The sequence below is a fragment of the Gavia stellata genome, chromosome 19, assembly GCF_030936135.1.
Source record: "Gavia stellata isolate bGavSte3 chromosome 19, bGavSte3.hap2, whole genome shotgun sequence".
Lineage (NCBI taxonomy): Eukaryota > Metazoa > Chordata > Aves > Gaviiformes > Gaviidae > Gavia > Gavia stellata.
This window is the reverse complement of record NC_082612.1, coordinates 18,295,407-18,315,084: the sequence shown is the minus strand read 5'-3', so window position 1 is coordinate 18,315,084 and position 19,678 is coordinate 18,295,407. Positions and strand designations below refer to the sequence as shown.

Here is a 19,678-nt window from a genome sequence, read left to right as displayed (position 1 = left end):
AGGTGTTAACAGCAGTACTGAGGTTTGCTGGATAATTGGAGTTTGCTTTTCTTGGGTCTTGCCGTCTGGCAGGTGTGAATGGGGATCATTCACCTGCACGAGTGTCCGGTTACAGAGTTCCGGATTAATCTGGTGAATTTTAGTTTCCAAAACTAACCTGCTGTCTTTATAATCTATGCAAACTGGGAACACTGGAAACCAGAACTTTTATTCTCTCAGTCTGAAACTTCTTAACTTACTAGGCACAATTTTCCTATAAATGAGTGTGTTCCAAAAATACATGTCAGTGGAGAAGCATCTCCTATTTTTGTCGTTATCTTTTGTGTCTGTTTTCCAGCCAACTTGCACTTTCTTTCTGCCTGTCAGGATTTTTGTGTTGCACACATTTTTGTCTCCTCAGTTACCACGCTTCTCTGGTAAATAGTGCCCTTTGCGCTCCTTGAGGGAGAGGAGGAATTGTATGCCCAGAACTAGTTCAGACTTTGTTGCAGTCAGGGCTGGATTGCCAGCTTGAGACCACATTGGAGCAGGTCAAAGGAGTGGAAAAAATGCCATAGTGGTATGATTGCACAAGCGTGAGCAAATAGTTTCTTGGAGCCTGCATGTCTGTGAATGAACCACCTGAATGTGCTAACGCAGGTCTCTCCTTTCTAAGATAATACCTGCATAGAGCCACTACTTTGATCTTCACTGTAACCGATGATTAGGGTTAATGAAACATGGTAAGATTTTTTTTCTTTTTTTTTTTTTTTCTGGAGTGACCACTCCTCATCCCTAAAGCGGAAAGGCTTCTTTTACACGTGAAGAGTTTTATTTGGTCCTCAGCCCTGCAGTGGCAATACATTTTGCCTTGCACAAGTGATTTAAAACCTTCTTCTGGTGTAAATACTACCTTTTTTTTTTTTTTCCCCCAAACTTAAGGAGATGCCATGGAGCAAAGAGTTTGAGGTATGGAATTTCAGACTTCCTTCATGGCTAGCAAATCCAAACTGGTTTTTGGAGATCAGATCTGTGTTTATATGCAGATGAGGTGATTAAAGACTTTGCGTTGAAATTCACAGATGAAGCTGTGTAGAACCCAGCAGTTAAATGTGGATTTTTGGGTAGCCTTGCAGGTGGCCTGTATTTCTTGGTTTTGTTTTATGAAGAGATGAAGGACCGTCTGTACTGTTAGAGGTACCTCAAAGATGAGGTTTTCTGCACCTCTTAGTTGGATGTTGATGCAATATTTATTACATGCTATTTGGCTTCCGAAATGTGAAAATTACTTGTGAAATTTCCCAGACCTTTTCCAAATGCCACTTTTAAACAAGTGGTGGATGTATCTATTCAGGTGCTTACAAAAGCAGAATTACCCCTTGGTTCTTTTGGGGTAGCGTGTGGTAGTTCAAGACGAAATGTGAATTCGTCTTTCATTTCAGTTGAAAAAGATGTAGAGTAAAAAATGCAAAGGCAGAAACTTTAAATGAACATGTGCGGTCAGTCTAAATATAGCCTATATTTGAGCTTTCTGGCAGTTTGCTCTGTGGGCATTTGCAATTCTTTAGCTTGATTATCAGTTTGTTACTGAGTTGAAAAATGGGAGTCCTTAAGTCTTATTAAAGACTTGCTTAAGGAAAAGCAATACTGAGAATTGTGTTTGTGCTGGTGACAGATCTTAATGTGTGCTAAATAAAGACGTAGGAAGCAATTTTATCAGCATCCAGCCAAAAATCACATTCTGGATGCTATGTGGACAGTTTTGCTCCTGCTAGGAAAAGACAGCACACGTGCTTGCTTCCTCGTGCGCTGTCTCTTCTTTGCTCTCTGTAAAACTGACTTGCAGCTCCTTCTTGTTCGATAAAGCTAGGAGTTTGGAGCACCATCCCTAAATATCTGTGAACAATGATTTTAATCACATCCTTTCCCTCCATATGTGCACCGGTAGTCCTTCGTGCTAGGTAACTGTTGTTCTGTGTTATTGCACTGTAAAATAACGTTGAAGTAGGCTCTTCAGTTGCAAGGGCATAATGGATGGTGGGTCTGCACTTGAGATCTTAAAAGTTGTCTGTGCTTTTCGTGTGCGGAAATAGAAGCGAAGAAAATTGAAGCAACTTGAACTGTGGTTTGGAGAAGTACTACATACTGTTTTCAGCTGTGGTAGAATTTAATACTTTGTTTTATGGGCTTTATGTTTCAGAGGTGGCAGAAGAAGTGTTTGTAGCTTGAAAATATTAAAGTATTGGAAGTAATTTTGGGACATAAGATTTTGTGGTTATTAATTACAGAATTAGGAAATGCCACGATAGGATTAGCTTCTAGACGTAAGCTATACACTAGTAAGTCAGGAAAAAAAAGGCTCTATGCAGAAGTAAAAAGCAGTAATTTCTTTTCTTATTTGAACAAAATGAAATGGAAAAACTTGATATAATTGAAGTTCATTTTCATTTAAGTTAATATGAAATAAAAAAGGCATGCATTATTATTCTTCAGTGAGACACCTTTCCTCCATCTCTGCAGCATAGGTCAAAAATATCCCTGTTATTTAATTGTTGTCCTTCTTTTTCGCTGAATATCAAACATTAACCTTCAAGAGGGTACAAACCACAGGAAATCCGTTCTATCAGCACTTACTATTATGTGTCATTATCATGAATAATTTGTGGGAAATGGACCGAGAAAGAAGACTGATAGTCTGTGTTTTATATCTGTATCTTTTTCACTAACCAGTTACTTAAGTTCTTCGTATTTGTTGAAGTATTAAGAATTTTTGTTTGCAGCAATGTCGAGGCATTAAGGTCAGACTGAGCATAAGAATAGCATTTCTAACATTGCAAGTAACAAAGGAATTGTGTCTTTACTCATCTGATTTGAGTCCAGAGAACAGGAAAAACATGTCCTGAATTAGGATAGCAATCTTTTTTTTTTTTTAAATTATTTTCTTTTTCTTTTTTCTTGAGATGTTAAAGCAAAAAATAACTGCATTGAATATCCGGTTTGGACACTACTTGTGAAATGAGAGACCTTTGTGAGCATCTCTTCAACCTGTGGAAACAAACCAGTGTTTCATTAGGTTGGCCTCTGCACTTATATTCATCTAAAAAAGGGAAGGTTAAGCTTTTACAGGTGATAACATAAGGTTCCCTGAGATAAGTTTTAAAATACTTAAGTGCAAAGGAAAAAAAACCCAAAAACCAGAAAAACCACAACCCTGAAATAGTAGTGCGACCTTGCAAATCCTTGCCTGCACACCCTGCTTAATAATACTTTGCAATACAAAAATTGGAGTGGCGGTTGATTAGTGTTTTCCTGTTGGGAGGATTTCTGATGAAATAGTTCCCGTTTTAACCAGCTGACTAGCTGTTCAGCAAGAGGAAAACTTAGTACAGCAATAGGCGCTTTTCTTACTGAGTCGGCACGCTGGCTTTGCTCCAGGTCCTGTCTTACAGGGACCAGGCAATATTCCCCAAATGAGGGCATGCTAGTTAAGTCTGTCTCGGAGAGCTGTTGGCTTACTTCTCAGCAGCACAGCTTCCTTGTGCATGGTTTTCTTTGTAAGTAGTTGGTTTTTTGTTTGGTGGTGGAGGAACGGGAGGAAGTAGTTGTGTTCCTCCTCACTTCCCCTCCTGCTGATGTTTCTGCCTACAAGGAGAATTTATTATTCCTGTTCAGTTCTAAGGACAAATGGATGTGTATCTAGCCTGTAATAGCTCTTCATTGTTTCTTTTGAAGGCCGAAAAAGGCCCTTTTTAATAGTGCATATGATCATCTTCGGAATGTTAGTCTTAACTACGTGGGTAGGGAATCTTAAAATCAGGAAGGAAATAACAGGCGTAGTGTGGAGGGAAATAACAGGTGTGGAATTTGCTGAGCGTAATGGACTGCTGTGATTCATTGTAGTAAGGAGACTTACCTTAAGTTTCATTTTCCCCAGATAGTTGGGGTGGAGGTGTGCGCTGGTGTCCTATTACAATCTGCAAAGAAAGAAACTGATTCCTATTTCACTGCTAAGCCGCTGATGTAATAGTGCCTGGAGAAGCACTTGTGACTGTAATTACGAAGCCGATAATTACCTAACTGCTTATTTAAATAACACCCTTTTGGAACTAGATGCACAGCTTGGACCTATAATAGCTATTGTGAAAATAAGTGTGTCTCATGCAGCTTCTGTCTGTCTACCTTTTTTTCTTCGCAAATGTTTTGATAGCTCTAGTAGTATTACCCGTACATTATCATACCCTAACTTGTGTTAATGATTATGTGTGCGTGTTATGTTTTTCTCGCAGTGTCTGTCTTTGAGCTTTGTAGGTTGTTGGTATTTTATGTAACGTAATTTATGATCATTCGTCCAACAGCTTCCGCTAACAGTAGAAAACACTTGAAAATATTATTTTAAAGGGTGGAAGTTACCTCTTGTACTAATTCCAGTGAAACTTCTCGAGAATCCCATGAGTTCATCTTGTAGGATTCCCCTACAAATTTAACAGAAAAGTGAAGAACTTGATGAATGGGTTTATATGAGAGCTGCTCAAACGTGTCAGCCCTGATTATGCTCATGTGAAAATCTGCAGCCATCTGACAGCCAGTGGAAGAAAACGAAGGGGCTGTTTAAGTAAGGTTGCTCACGCGGTGCCTTTAGTGCTTGCTTCATTTCTCTTTGCATGGAGACTTTTCTACTTCTACCCCAAGGAGAAAACAGCCATGTGTTTTACAAGAGCAACATTTTTATTATTGCTGCCTTTGTGCATGTTTGAAATCTACTTGTCAAGTGTCTTATTTTAGTTTTGGTCCATACAGAGCACGGTGAATTAACTGCCGTTAATTCACCTTTTTAGCTCGAGTAGCAGAAGATGAGTGCAGTGTGTCGAACTGCTTCAACTCTCCTGATAAACCATGTGCCTGTCACTGTGGGGCCGCATTACAGAGCTTCCGCTTGCTTAGTTTGCTCTTCCAAAATAAATTTTAACTTCTTACTCAGCTTAAAAAAGCCAAAGACTCAACAGCTGGACCGCCCAACTCAAAGGTTTCCTATGAGGAGTGCGCCTGCTTGGACCTGCTGGGGGAAATAACTCATCAGAGCTGCGTAGTAAAGAACGTGTGGCTGCACCAGGCTGTACGTGCCGGAAGAGGACGCGAGGCAGGGAAGAGCCTCCTCTCCTGAGAACCAGCTTCTGCCCTTGGCTCTGCCACAGAACTCCTCATGGGGTTTTTGGATTTGCTCTCTAATTGCATCCTTTGTGTACTGGGCATCTAGCTTCGAGATCACAAGCTGACAGGGAGAAGGACGTCAGCTGGTCTCTAAGGGATACAACACAAGCAAGCAGAAAGATTCAAGCGTTGCAAGATGCTATGTAGGATTAGCTACTCTCCAAAGTTTCTTAAACTAGATATCCAGATTATTAGACACCACCAATTTTAATGTAAGGTGTGTGTGTTTGCTCGCTGTGTATATATTGAGGGCATTAACATGCCCATACTGTGGGGCAGATTTATGAAAATAAGTTGATTTCGTAGCCGTGAGGCATTCTGACCTGGCAGCGATGAGTGGGACAGAAGAACCTAGGAGGAAATGCATCGGTGCCTGTGCAAAGCAGGCTTTCAGTCCGGGTTGCAGTAACCAAGGTGTAGCATCACGCTCAGAGGGATGAAGTAACAAAATACTGGGCAGCCGCTCGTGAAGCGAGGGCTGTGTCCAGCCTGTCTGCTGAGAGAGGCAGGAGGCCCTTCCGGGGACTATAGGAAGTGAGCGTGCAATTAAAGACTGGACTGTAACGCACGCGCAGAGCCAGGCCAAATTCAAGCTCTGCAAGCAGTTCCAAGACAGGTGTTCCCTAACTTGTGACCTTGCTTCTCTTAAGGTTCTTTTCCTATGAGAACTGACTGAAATCATTACACCCCTCCCACACACATTCTGATGCGTCCAGAGTCGTTCAGCAGTGTCACTCTAGATAGTCATGGAAGATGTGAATTCCTGTAAGACTCAGGAATTCAGGAAGAAGGAGGTATTGCCTTGCTCCATAGAAAATAGGCAAGGAAATCTCCACACCACAGGATATGACGAGAAAATGCGAAGTCAAAGGCAAGTTTCAAGGGTTTTATCTTAGCGTTACAATTGAAGAGGCAGTTTAAATACCAGAACATAGAAGAAATATTCAAATGGTGGAAATTCAGTGTTCTGTTATGATTACACTACTTTCCTGCAGGCTTTTGCTGTGCAGGGGGCTGGATTGTCATGTGCTATAAGCAAGCAGTTGTGAAGAGGTGACTTTGGCTGTCACTGAGGGTACTGGAATCCTTTCATTTTTGGCATTAAGGAGACTGCCAGGCCTTAATGCTGAATTCAAGTCATGTGGGTGGTCGCAGCTGACTGTGCAGATGCATTCACTTAGTAGAATAGGAAGGTCTTGTCTTTTAGGTATTTTTTTTGTTTGTAGTAAAAACTTTAGGTGTACTGCTTTCACTTTTGCAGGCTTAAGCAAAGAAAACCTCAGTCAAAATATTTATACAGGACATAATAGCAACATACCACTGTCCTTTCACTGAGCGAACCTGTGTAATGTTCTGGTGTAGTATTTCTAATGTATCATTCCTCTGAAAGTTTTTTTTTTTTTTTTTTTTTTAAATTTTATTTTAGATGAGCTTAAACATATCAATGTTTTCTTTGGATAAGTAAGTTCTGGTACTGAGATTCGCAGTGAGGAAGCTCTTGCCTGCTCTAAACTGTGAATAATCCTTCTCACGTGTCTGAGATTTGGGCCTAATGCTGGAGCTCCCAGAGCCCACAGCTGTCTTCCCTGTATTTCCATAGATAACCTGTGCTATGGTAATAAGAAAAAATATCACTGTATTTGGACTGGCAAAAATAAATCACAGAAATTCTTTCAGATTTCATGCACAATATATTTTGGATGACATTGCATGGAGCCCACGCTAGCCTTTTTTCTAGTAGGACAAAAACACAATAGGACTCAACTCTGGAATAATTCCACAAGTAGTATCTACTTTGCTTGAAATTAATATACTTTATACATTTGAGTTGCAATGGAATTGAGGGTAGACTTTACATGATTCTGAAGACTGAGAAGGAGCAGAAGAAGCTGATCCAGAGGGCAGATGACATTGTTGAAGAAAAGCAGCATATATTGCAAAGATCTCCATGTGTGAATGTCAGTGTTACTACCCCCATCTTCGCTTTGTACAGCACAACACGGACTCTGTCTCTGTGAAAAAGATCAAGGAAGTGAATAGTAAGGGATATTCCCAAAGCACTGTCTTCTAGGAAGATTTTCTTGAGCGTTTCAGGGGCGTCTTTGGGACACAAATCTGAAATTCCATGGCATTGTGGTGTTTCAGTGTGGTGTTTGATTTTTGGGTTTGGTGGGGTTTTTTTTTGGGGGGGGTTGCAATTCCAACGGGCTTAAGTACACACATGGAATAGATCAATTTTGTAGTGTCTTTTTGTGTTACTTGTGGGGGGGGGGAAAAACCAAAGTGAAATTAATTTGGATATTATTTACACTATGTTACATCCATTCTCCTCTCCTCTCTGCTTCACCTATTACTTTGAGGTTGAGTGTGTGATTGTACTGGGGAATAAGCAGGAGGGACCATGACTGTATTGAGAAAGTGAAGACTGCTTTAATTGTTCTCTGCATTTGTCATCCCTCTGGGTTAAAACTGCCGCAGTAGAGGTAAATGGATCGCATCTTGGAGAAGCCGTCCCAGTAGGCTCCTGTTACACTGGGAAAATAACGCGTAGCATTTGTTTGGACTTCTCTTACTGTAAGAAAATTGTCAGATCTAGAACTATGAGTGTGTGGCTGAACTAGTGCAAATTCTTGTTCTAGGTGTGCGCTTAGGCTGGATGAAGCAATGGGGCTTAAAAGAAAAATTGGCTGCGTTAGCAAAAGTCTACAGCAGCGGTGGATTCCATAATAACATGCGTTTTGGGTGTTGGATTTAGAGTTCTCAGCATTTTGTGAATCATAAAGAGAAATTTAAAATACTACCTTTAAAGGATTTTACAAAAAAGAAAATACAGACTTTTTCTCTGCTGCTTAGGCAGTGAAGTTTTGGCTCATTGAGCTCCGATGCAGTATTCTGTTTTGCATTTTGGTTAGTTTACATATTATTATGGCGAGAGAAGAGTTCCCAAACTGAAGAGTTTGGGAAAAGGTGTGGTTTTCTGGAGGAAACATCTCCAGAAACTGTGTTTCATCTTTAACTGCGTGAATCATGCAGATTTTGAAGTCGGTTACCTGCGTTATTTCTTAGGGATAATACACTAAAAGGTGACATCCAGTTCTGTCTCATTTTTCTTCAGATGTGAAAAGCCAATGCAAATTTCCAGCACAGGCTGACAGTTGCTGGCTTGTACATTGGCTTAGCTTTTTTATGACTTCTCATTTCATAAATGGATTTTTTTGCATTGTACCAAAACTTTTGTTAGCATCAGTTCCTAATTTTTCTTGCATGTTAGTAAAATGCTGTTTTATGACCACATTCCAGAAGGGTGTTTTGTTCTTGGGTTAGAGAGAGAATGTGTTTCTTTTGTTAATGCGTCTTACTAGTTGTTAATTATCTTCAGTTTTAAAAGTGTAGTCCTTGTTTGTAGTTGCTGTTATTTTCCTGGCTTTAGCACCCAGCTACTGTCTTTCCTCACAAGTTAATCTCTGGGTTTGAGTTCTTCAGTAAGGGGTATTTTCCCTCCACTACTCTAATCACATCACCTTTGGAATCATCACTTCTCCTTTTAATAATTGACCTTTCATGGTAACCTCTCTTTTTGATAATTTAAATAATTAAGTTCTTTAAGTTTCTTGTCGGGAGGCATTTTCTACTCTTGAATAATTTTTATAGCTGCTACTGACGTTCGCCTTTAAGCGATGAGAGGTAGACGTTACAATTCTGTGGAGTATTTCATTGTTGGTCTCCTTAACTTCGTGTGTGGAGCTGAAACTGTTTCCCCCTTACTCCTTCCCTTACTTGAATGTAGTTGTGAGAATAGTCCCTTTTGCCGCAGTGTCTGTTTGGATACATCTGTTGGGGGATTTACCTGCTCTGACCCTCTTGACTCTTGTGCAGGGGTCCTGCTTGATAGACTTCATGTTCAGAAGATTTGGTCCATGTTGTTTTGAGGACTAATACAGGGCTACATACAGATGCTACGTCATACCCGTGAGATGTTGTTTTAAAACATGTGAGCACCAATGATATGGTAAAAGCAAAACCTGGGCAAGATCAAGCAGGACTTTGGAGCCCCGGGGGCACGAGTGAAGAGGACAGGGGCCCAAGTTATCTTCTACTTTATCTTGCCAGTCAGGGATAGGGGTGCAGGCAGAGCTTGACACCATCAACACCTGGCTTTGTGGCTGGTGTGGTCACCAGGGCTTTAGCTTCTGTGATCACAGGATGTTCTTCGATGACTACAGATTACTAGGGAGAGATGGGATCCACCTGCCTGGAAGAGGAAAGAGAATTTTTGGGGGCAGATTGGTTGACTTAGTGAATCACCCTTTAACCTAAGCTTGGGGGATGGGGTCCAAAGCTGGGACGCTTGTGTACTCACAAGCAGCAGGGTGGATGAGTGCACCTACCAGAGTAGTGATGAACGTGCCCCAACCCTCCATAAAGGTTCCACCAAAAAGGTGAGAGAGTTGACGGTCAAAGTGAAATGCTTCTATACCAATGCACGCAGCAGAGGTAACAACCAAGAGGAGCTGGAAAGCTGTCATCTGACCATTCTCACTGAAACGTGGTGGGCTGAATCACATGATTGGAGCACTGTGATTGATGGCTAGAAACTGTTCAGGAGGGACAGCCAAGGAAGGAAGGGTGGGGGTGTTGCCCTCTGCATTAAAAAATGGTTTGCTTGCACAGTGCTTTTTTGAAAAAAAACAGCAATGCACAGGTCGAGAGCTTATGGGTGAAAATTAGAGACGAAGCCACCAAAGGAAACCTCGCGGCTGGTGTTTACTACAGACCGCATATCAAGGGGATGACGTTGATGAAGTGTTCCGACTTCAGGAAGCATCACACTTGCAGGCCCTGATTCTGCTAGGGGGCTTCAGCCACCCTGCCATCCACTGGATCTTTGAAGGTCCCTTCCAACCCAAACCATTCTGTGATTCTAAAACAAGTTTCTTATGCTTCAGGGGGGAGAAGACTGAGGTGGTGTTCTGCAGACCTGACAGCTGAGGTGTGAGATGAGTGATAGCTCTATTGGATAGCCTTGTCTATTTGCCATATGAAAGTCAGGAAAAAATATAAGCATGCCTCTGTGTGATAAAGCCAATGTCTGAGAGTGTGAAGGTCTTGTTTCATTAGACTTTAAAGTACACAACTGGTACTGATTTTATTCTAGAATTATTTCGGGAATACTTTGCCATATGTAGATAACACTGCTGTAAATGCTGTGGAATGTGCACCAAAGAATCATAAATCTAATAAGTACCAAAGCGTTTTGCAGTGTTCGAAGTCTGGTCAATCGTGCTTTGTGCTGAAGAGTATCGGATGTTTTCCTGTTTCAAGCTGTTGGCTTTAAATTCTCCAGGCATGTACTAATCGATGCCCAGCACATAAAATTAGCTAATGCTTTTATCTGCAGTGTGGTACTTACTGTGAGAGAGGGTGCTATATATTTAAAGGCTTTTATGGAATAATGCCTCAGTCTGTTGTACTCAGTAAGTTTGTTTTCCTTTCTGAACAGGATACAAGGGAGCTTCCAGAAGTCAGTCAAGATGAATATGGTGAAGAGGATCATGGGCCGGCCACGGCAGGAGGAATGTAGCCCCCAGGATAACGCGCTAGGCTTGATGCATCTGCGTCGCCTCTTCACAGAGCTCTGCCATCCTCCACGGCACATGACCCAGAAAGAGCAAGAAGAAAAACTTTACATGATGTTGCCGGTGTTTAACAGGGTAAGCTAGAGAATCTGTAAGAGGTGTTTTCTTTATTTAAATTGACTGCTCATATTTTGCATTCCTGAGACTTCTGGTTCTAGCGCTACAGAAGCTTTCTTCCATTGGCATCCTTTCAGTTTTCCCCTTCTCCTCGTACAGCGTTGTGTTAGTGGATAAACTTGCCTTTGGAGATTTCCTTCTATTATCCCTTTTTCTGATGTGCAATTGACAGTTGCTTGTAGACTGTCACAGAGCTTTTCTGCAGAGCTTGCTGTTGTTACAGAGTCATCTGATTTCCAACCTAAACCTACTCATAGCAAGTTTAATACCCGCTTGTTTTTGTGACAGCACTGTCCTTGAATCTAAATAACTCTTTTCCCTTCTTTGCATTGATTGTACTGATGCATATTTAGAGATAACAATTGTAATATCTCCTGTCAGACTTGGTTTTGCTAGGCTACACGAGCTGAAAAATTTTAATGTCCTATCGTGATAAATACTCTAGATTCCCATTGCCCTTGTAGGCCTTTTCCTATGTATGGAGTCTGAATCCCTCTTCTTGGACAAGGGCGATTTTGAACAAGCAATCTGTAGGGAAGATGCAATAGCCACTTGCACAGTGCCATTCATATTTCACTATTCCCTTGTGCTCAGGCACTGAGATTTTGTTTGAAGGCAGGACTGTGACGACTGTCACTGGAATTAATAGGAGCTAAATCCTCCTGGCGTTTTATGTCACGCAGTTACTCTGCCACTTCATTGTGCATAATAACTTTGATGGTAGTTTTAGGGTCTTGAAAGAGCAGTAGGTAGGTACAGATCTAGCTTTCCTTTTTTTTTTTTTTCCTGCTGTGACCTGAATCCTTGCTCCTGAAGCTCTTCTTGCGTGATGGATTTGTGCTTGTATATGCTACTGTGGAGAACTGGAATCATCTAAAAACTAAAATGTAAAAATATGATAGGAAAATCAACTCACTTTCTCTTCTTTTAGACTGATGTTTTGTTGAAAGTATGGCTTATGATGGTGTTACACATTGAACTGCTTACATGCTGTGTAGAAAAATTAATCCTAGTCAAGGCATAGAGTTAATAGGATTTTCAGTCTACTTAGGTAGCATGCTTTAGTGAATAGATCCCCTAAATGTCATTGTGTTGCCCTAGGTCTTATTCCTAGTTCTACTGGTAACCTGTTGTGTGAGTCTGGGAGAAGTAAGCTCAGTTCATCTGTTTCCTCTTTAATTTATCTGCTTGGATTGTATGCCCTTTAGTTATGGACTTTCTTAATTTGGTTTTACAAATTAGCACAATGGAATCTTAATCTTGGCTTGAGCCCATGAAGGTTGGTTTGATGCAGTTAAGCTTGGGAATCTCCCTCTGGTGGTTACAGGTGGCTGATGCTTCTGGAAAAGGGAACGTACCACTATAGCTGCTTCACCACTTAGTTGTAATCTGTGGGTGGAGAAGAAATTCTTTCCTGGCCTTTGTGGTAGTTACTTGCAGTAGCATTGTATCTACGGAAATCACAATTGGTGGTATAACTGGGTTTAAGAAAAACTAGCGTAGCAGTGCGTGTCCTGTTAATGTGCAGCAGTCTTTCCTTAGACTTTGATTGGACTTCAGAGATCAAAAAGAACAGTTAAGTTTTAAGTTCTCTGTTGTTTCTCCCTTTTTTTCCTCTTTCCCCCCTTTCTTTCTTACTATACTTTTTTTTGTCTCCTTTACACTGCTTACTGGCTTTGTCCTAATTCTCGGTCCCTCTGCTTGACCCTGTCGAAGCCTAGTAGTCTTTGCACCATTTGTTCTCTCTTACTGTCCTCCATTCAGCTCGTGTGTTGAAGCATTCTGAAAAATGAATTAGTAGCCCCGAGTTTTCTTCTTACTCCTTCAAAATCTGCTCTTGCCTAACTAGACTCAGGTAACATTTAGATTTCTTGAGAAGATGAATAGTTTCTGCGATCTCCATCTGTATGAATGTATTTGGCTACTCTTTTCTCCTAGATCCCAATTTTTTCCCTTGTTTATCACACGTTTTTCCTTCCCCAGGTTCCCCATGTCTCTTTTCTGTTCTTTGCAGAATCCGTCTAAACTTGTGGATGGGCTCTCTTTTCCCTTTTCTAAATCCTAGAGACTCTTTTGTTCCTTTCTTTACTGAGGTGAACTTGATGATCAAGACACGCGTTCTTCTGTGCTTGCCAAATGTTTTGCTTTTGGATCCGACCTGTGGTTGTGTCTCTTCCTCTTTCCTCTTGTTTCCTTGTTTGGTTTTAACATCACCATCCCCAAACTCTGGCTGTTTTTAATCTGTGATCTTCTTGGAGTTGTCCTTTTTGCCACAAATACAGGCTGTTGCCAGACATTGTCACTTCACTTTCCAGCCTCTGTAAAATCTGAATCGTACGTAGTCTGGCACATTGAGGGAAGCATGTATTGTTTGTGCTCTTTCACTGCCTTTCGCACAGTCCCCGATAACCGTTATCAGTCGTCAATGAACTGTTAGTGTAGCACAAACAAAACTGATTTCTCTTGGTCAGTCAGGTCTCATCTGTCCCTATTACAGGGGGATTTTTTTTCCTTGTGTTTCATATAAATGTGTTCTTGCCTTCTTGCATTCAAGAGGCTGAGCAGTTGTGATGTCATCTACTTATTTCTACTTCTGCAGTTTACCTTTTTAGGTTCCTGGTTAATGCCACCTTCTTTTGAGGCTTACATATAGAGTCTGCTGTGGCGTCCTTGGCTTATCTAGTTTTGTGCCTTCTGGAGTGTCAACTGTCTGTGGTACAGCTTGTTTTGGAACAATCCTGCTAGCTTAGTAACTCTGCGAGTCAGGGTAAGACAAACTCTGAAATTGATTGGAATAAAAAATAGAGCAGGACAAATACTTCATTTTCCGAAGAGCCTCATACAGGATTTTTCAGTGGGAGATATGGTAAATCTTGGTTCACTCTAAGTTCGGAGATGACTTTCCTCTGAGACCTACTTTTGCTGACAGGAAACACTAAAACATTGCCAGAAGTTCCTTTTCAAAAATGTTCTCGTTTCTCAAACATAGTCCTTAGCTGCAAATGTTTTAAGGTATCAATTAATAACTTGATTCAAGTTCAGAATCTGAATCCCTCAGTTTACTTTCTATAGTTATCTGTATTCTGTCGGACAGGTTTAAGTGAGATTGAGTACTTCTTGTGTCGCTGCCTTGGGCAAGTCCATGATGGTGTACCATAGAAGCATTATCTGCTAGAAGATTGGGATGTCTGTGTTAGGAGGAGAAAAACCCCGAGTAACTTGTGGAGCTCAGATCAAGACTTCTGTACCACACCTTGATGTGTACTTTAGAATGTCTCTCGTACAGGCTAGCGAGCTGTTGGAAGTGGGAGCTGCGCGTGTTTGGCTGGAAGCAGGGACTGTGCCTGTGTGTGTGTGAGTGAAATGCAGGAAATAGTTCTAGGAAGAAGTGTGATTTTTATTGAATGCAGAGATCTAGAGTGAGGTAGGTAAATCTGCTTCCCATAGGCACCTGAGAGGCCAGCAACAGGCAGCCAGTTAAACAACCAGTGTATTCCAGGAGCTCTTCTGAGGCTTTCTTGCTTGACCATGTATGAGTTTTGGTTTTGGTTTTTTCTTTCTTCAGAGGTATGTGAAGTTTTGTGAGGAAATTCAGTTCTGTTTTCTTCCTGATATTTTGAGGGTTATTAATCAGTAAACCCAGAGGAGCTAAAGCATTCTTAACTTTGGTTTATAGATACAACATGTCTCAAACATGCTGTAGTTCAAACCATCTTGCTAGTTCTGGTAATGAATGGGTTTACAGACTATTTCTGTTTCCTCATTGTTCAGGGAGGCTTATGAAATGATGAATCACATAGCAATGAAAAGCTAAATCGGTGCATAAGTAACAAAAGATTGCCCCTCTGCAAGAGTACTCAAAAGGCTCCTTTCAGAGTCTGATATGTTCGCGGAAGCGTTGCTCTGCCGGCACGGTAGTAACGCTTTTGCGGTGTATGAAAAAAGTGGATGGAACGATGAAGTAGTTGGTTTTGAATAAGTGGTACGTTGTTTACATTTTCTTGAAAGAGCTTTGCTTTTCCTTATTAAAAAGATGATTTACTGGTAAAATATTTCATATCCTATTCCTGGTTTTTACGGCTACCTTTAATCAAAGAGTATGTCAATATCCAATGGAGATGCTTGTTCTACATAGTGCAAACTTGGTTGTGGGGCAACTAATTCAAAACCGGTTCACCTCAGTCAGCCTTTTACTGTAACTTTGAGCTCTCTGTGTTTCCTGGGATCTGCTGACAACTCTAGGCAAGCTCAGGACAGGTAACAGGGCTACTAGTTTTTCCTCTTTCCTTGGTCCAAGTGAAAAAGCTTTAAACACTTAATGATGGCAAAATGCTCTGCCAACGTGAGTTCTCGTCTAGATAATCTTGCTTCGGTTATACCAGTGAACACGCAAGCCTCGAGGCCATCTTCCCTCCTCACAGCCTTGTGGAAGTTAGAGGCGCTCGGATGAACTGGGAGCTGACGCAGACGACTGCAAAAGGAGGTCTTGCGAAAGGTTTAGGGAAATTTGGATTGTCTGTACTGGGAATGTTGCGTACTCTCTAATCCAAATGAGGGGTGTTTTTCTTGGTCTGCCGAAAACAGTCATCTGCCTGTAACGTCTGGGCTCCAGTTTGCTTTCTTTATTGATACTGGTGGTTGAAGTTTCCTGTATGAGAAATGCCTAAGTTCTTGGTGAAAAATATTTTTATTGTGAGGAAACTGAGTGTTCAATTTAAATGTTGTATTTCTGGCTCTGTTTCGTCATGACTTTGCAACGCGAGTAGGCAGGAAAAATATTTTTGGCTGTTCTGTAATGCGCCAGAGGAGCTGATACCAAGGGGACTAAGAACTCAAACTTAGACAAAGCTTATTCTGTCTTCTGCCTTTTAAGTTTTCTTCAGCAACTTTGGGGTTCCAAGGTAAGTTGGTACTGCAATTACCTTGCATCCCTGTCGGCTGTAATATTGCGGATTTCACTGGATGTCCCTAGATTTAAGAGTAACTTTGGTCAAGCATGTCAGTAGCTCAGCTGCAGTAGTATAACTGGGTCACCCAGGGGAAAGAGGTGAGGGTGAAGCAATGGTTGAGTCCAAATTAATTGTGCTGCTGTAGCTCGCATCCTCTTTCTGAGAGGCAAATATAACATATTGAACTAAAGTTTTATTAGAAAAATACTGTAATCTATTACGCTTCCTGGCTCATCAGTCTGACGGTTACGTAAATAGCCACGAGGGAGAAAAATGTAAACGAGCAGAGAAGTATTGAGACCATTCAGGTGTTTAGCAGGCTGTTCCGTTTTTTCGGCACTGACGCAAGTGATGATACCAGAATTTGGATTGCATGCTTTATTTGATAATGAATATTGTGGATTTACTTGGGACCCTTTTAGTGCAAGGGTTACATCAGAAGTGTAGATGGAGACTCCTTTTTGTGTGCAGTCTTGAATGAAAAGTCAATTACCTCAACAACTAGCTGATCCGTTTTGAGATAATGTCAGGTTCCACAGCTTAGTGCAGTACCACAGAGTTAGTGCATTTCTCCCTCTTAAATGTGATTCAAGAAATGATTTAATAACCAAATTAATGCTTAATCATGAAGACTAAGTTACTAGAAATAAGTGACAATTGATAAAAAAATTCCCTAGCTGTTATGCTCAGGAGGATCGAGAGAGAGGTGAGTAAGGCCTTGGGATGCTAGCAATGTGGGAGGCTTCCTGGTATCGTCAGTTTATTGATGGAAGTCTTAAGAGGGCCGTTCTACTTCCTAGGCCCTTCTAGAAGATTTTACACACATCGTTCCGTACATGCAGTTCACCCCTGTGGGACGTTTAGGTCCAGCAGGTAGTAAAGGAGTTGCTCTTAAAAACAGAACTCCTGTTGGAGAATTTGCTCTGGTATCTAGTCTTCACCCCATGACATGCAGTCTTGGTATTTTGGGGCTCTGTGCAGTGTTCATCTTGCAAGAAAACTTGAGATTCCCTTTTTGCCTTCCGTTCATCAGATCTCACCTCCCTGAATGATGACTTAATTCCAACTATGAATATATCTTAGAGCATGCACTGTGAAAACCAGTGCAGTGATGAATGCTGCAGCAGGAAAACAAAAACTTGTAATCTCCATAGTAATGCTCCTTCTTCACAAAGAAAGGTACTAGTTCGTAGTGATCCTTGTAAACTGATTAACTTTTTGATGCATCCATTTCTCTCTTGTTTTAGGTGTTTGGAAATGCTCCTCCAAGTACAATGACAGAAAAATTTTCTGACCTCCTGCAGTTTACTACTCAAGTGTCACGATTGATGGTGACTGAAATTCGACGGAGAGCATCGAATAAGTCCACAGGTATTGCAAGGGGCGCAAGTTTGGGTTTTGTGAGATGCGCATCATGAATTTCAGATCAGTCAGAATACTGTGAGCTGCCATCCACAGCGACTGTGCAGGCTCGGAAATTGAAGTCTTCGCAGCGAAAACGCGTTGTCTTAGATTTCTTTGGGCCGAGAGAGAGAGGAAGAGGAGGCAGCTAGAGTTTTCCTCCCTGGGTTATGGAGAAAGCTGAGTTCCACAAACTTGACAACACATCAGAGAGAGAGGAGTGAGCTAAGTTGCATCACCGACTAGGAGAAGGAGACCAAGAACGTGCATGTGGACAGATGCTGTATCTTGCCTGAGGTGCCTGTTGGTGGTGTGTTTTCTCCCTCGGATATGTTAACATTCCAAAACTACGCATTTTTAAGTTAGCTGTTGGCCTGGAAGCTAATAAGGTGTAAAAGTACACAGAGTCACATGTTAGGACCAACACTGCCAGCCCTAGAAAAATGTTAGTGGACCCCGCTTTTGCTCTGTTTATTAAATGTTAGGGTGAGATTTGGTTTTGTTGAACCCTGAATGTGTCAGAACCTGACCACGCATTGGGAGTTGCGTAACTGAAGACAATGCGCCAAGCAGACATATTTCATTAGATTTCCTCTTTGATTTCCTCTTCTGAAGAGGAGTGCTTCCGAGAAGTATCAAGTTTTTGTCTACTAGATAATTTTAAGATTTGTGCAGGCTTCTCAGTTTGGATTTGGTGGTAAATAAGGAAATACCGGGCTGGAAAAGGCTGTGCAAATTATTACGCATGAAGTCAGGAGTCACAAACTGTGCCAATTACAATTTCTTTCCATTTTAAGTAGAGTGACTAACAGTGAAACGTTCCAGATGGCTAAACAGATATCATAGAGAAAACCTGTTCTCTATGGGTAAACAGGCGCAAAATGTCTTTTCTTTGGGTATTTAGGGGAAATGAATGTCCAACAGCCATGCTGGCAGGATGGTGGTGTGTGTTTGACCTTTTTTTCTGGGGAACATCTGTTACGCCTGCTAGACAGTTGGATTCTGCTAAGAAGGGCCATTTTTGTGTGTTTATTACTTAAGCCGTACCTCTGCTTGTTGCTCCAAGATAATCCATTTGTCATCCTTGAAACCTCACAAGTCAGAGGTAGATTTTGTTGTTGTTGGTTTTGGGGGGTTTTCTTGTTTTCTGCCCCACTGGGAAACTTAACCACGGTGACTTAAAAGACAGTTTGGTACCCTTCTAAGCTTTAATGTAATGAGTATCAATGTTTTTATTAAAATGGAAAGTAGCAATCTTAATAATAGAGGAAAAATGACTATTACTTTGGTCAGTAAACCCTGTTCAGGCCTCACGTAAGAAGGCCTGAGAGGTCCGTGCTCTGCAGTTGCATTGGGACTCTTGGCAGGACCAGGGAGTTGCAGTTTGCTGCATTGGAAATGCCCAATTAACAAGCTGTTAAAATTAATAGTTTGCAGACTTCTGTGTTAAACTGTTTAGAGCTAGATACACATTTCCTTTGATACTAAAAAAAATAAGATAAATTCTTGGCTTTTTAGAATATGCTTTATGTTAAAGACATAATATTGTGTCTATGGATTGTGAAGGCTCTTGCATATTTTTTTAAACTTCCATTCTTTTTGTGTACCAAACAAAAAGATACAGTGTATCTTAATAGCTGTTAACAGGTAATTATATGTCCTAGCATGTTTTTAAAAGTGAAAAACTTCAGTAGCAACTTTATGCAGGAAATGTCTCTGGTAATATCCAAGTGCAAATTCCTGATGGTGTGAAGTGCTCTGTTTAAGTCAACAAAATTGCTCAGCTTGTTTTAGAGATAAGCGTTTTATACAAATGTTATCAAAAGTCACCATAAGGTAGTTAACAGAGGGGAAGAAATTTTACAAGAACTTGTTTTCTATCTATAAAGAGATAAATGTGTTGGCAGTATTTTACAGTTGGGAATGTGGTATGATTAAATCTTACCTGTCGGTGTGTTGGGGGTTTTTTTGGGTTGTTTTTTTTTTTTTCCCCCGTTCATCTTGTAATGAAGCACAGGGCAATTTTTTTTCATCAGGCCTTTGAATATTTATGCTAGTAGCTATGTGAGTAATGCCTACCATTGTGGAGGCATATCTCAGTTATTCTTGGCAGACTGTAGTAGTTTTCTCAGAACAGCGTTTCGTGATTCAGTAGTAGCTGTGCCAGCACCTTATCTTAAGTAGTCTCTGAACATTGCCATTGTAGTTACATGTTCAACTACAGCTTCAACTGTCTTGTTTCTCTAGTATGGATGTAACCTTAGAATAAGGAAAATGAAGCAGTTAAATTATCTTGTACGTTTAAGTCTTTGCTGTACAACAGTGATAATTTGCAGATGACAGCAGTAGCTGTATCAATGAGGATTAGTGCATGCTTTCACTTGCCCG

At 41.0% G+C, this 19,678-nt stretch overlaps 1 protein-coding gene across 1 annotated transcript in view; it reads left to right on the top strand.

Annotated features, from left to right (window-relative positions):
* The first annotated feature begins 10,718 nt into the window (after positions 1 to 10,718).
* WDFY3 (WD repeat and FYVE domain containing 3) overlaps positions 10,719 to 19,678 on the top strand; it is a 121,101-nt gene continuing 112,141 nt past the window's right edge. The window contains exons 1-2 of the mRNA XM_059826993.1: positions 10,719 to 10,898; positions 17,137 to 17,260. Of these exons, the coding sequence (XP_059682976.1) occupies positions 10,719 to 10,898; positions 17,137 to 17,260 (304 nt within the window). The remainder of the gene's footprint in view (positions 10,899 to 17,136; positions 17,261 to 19,678) is intronic.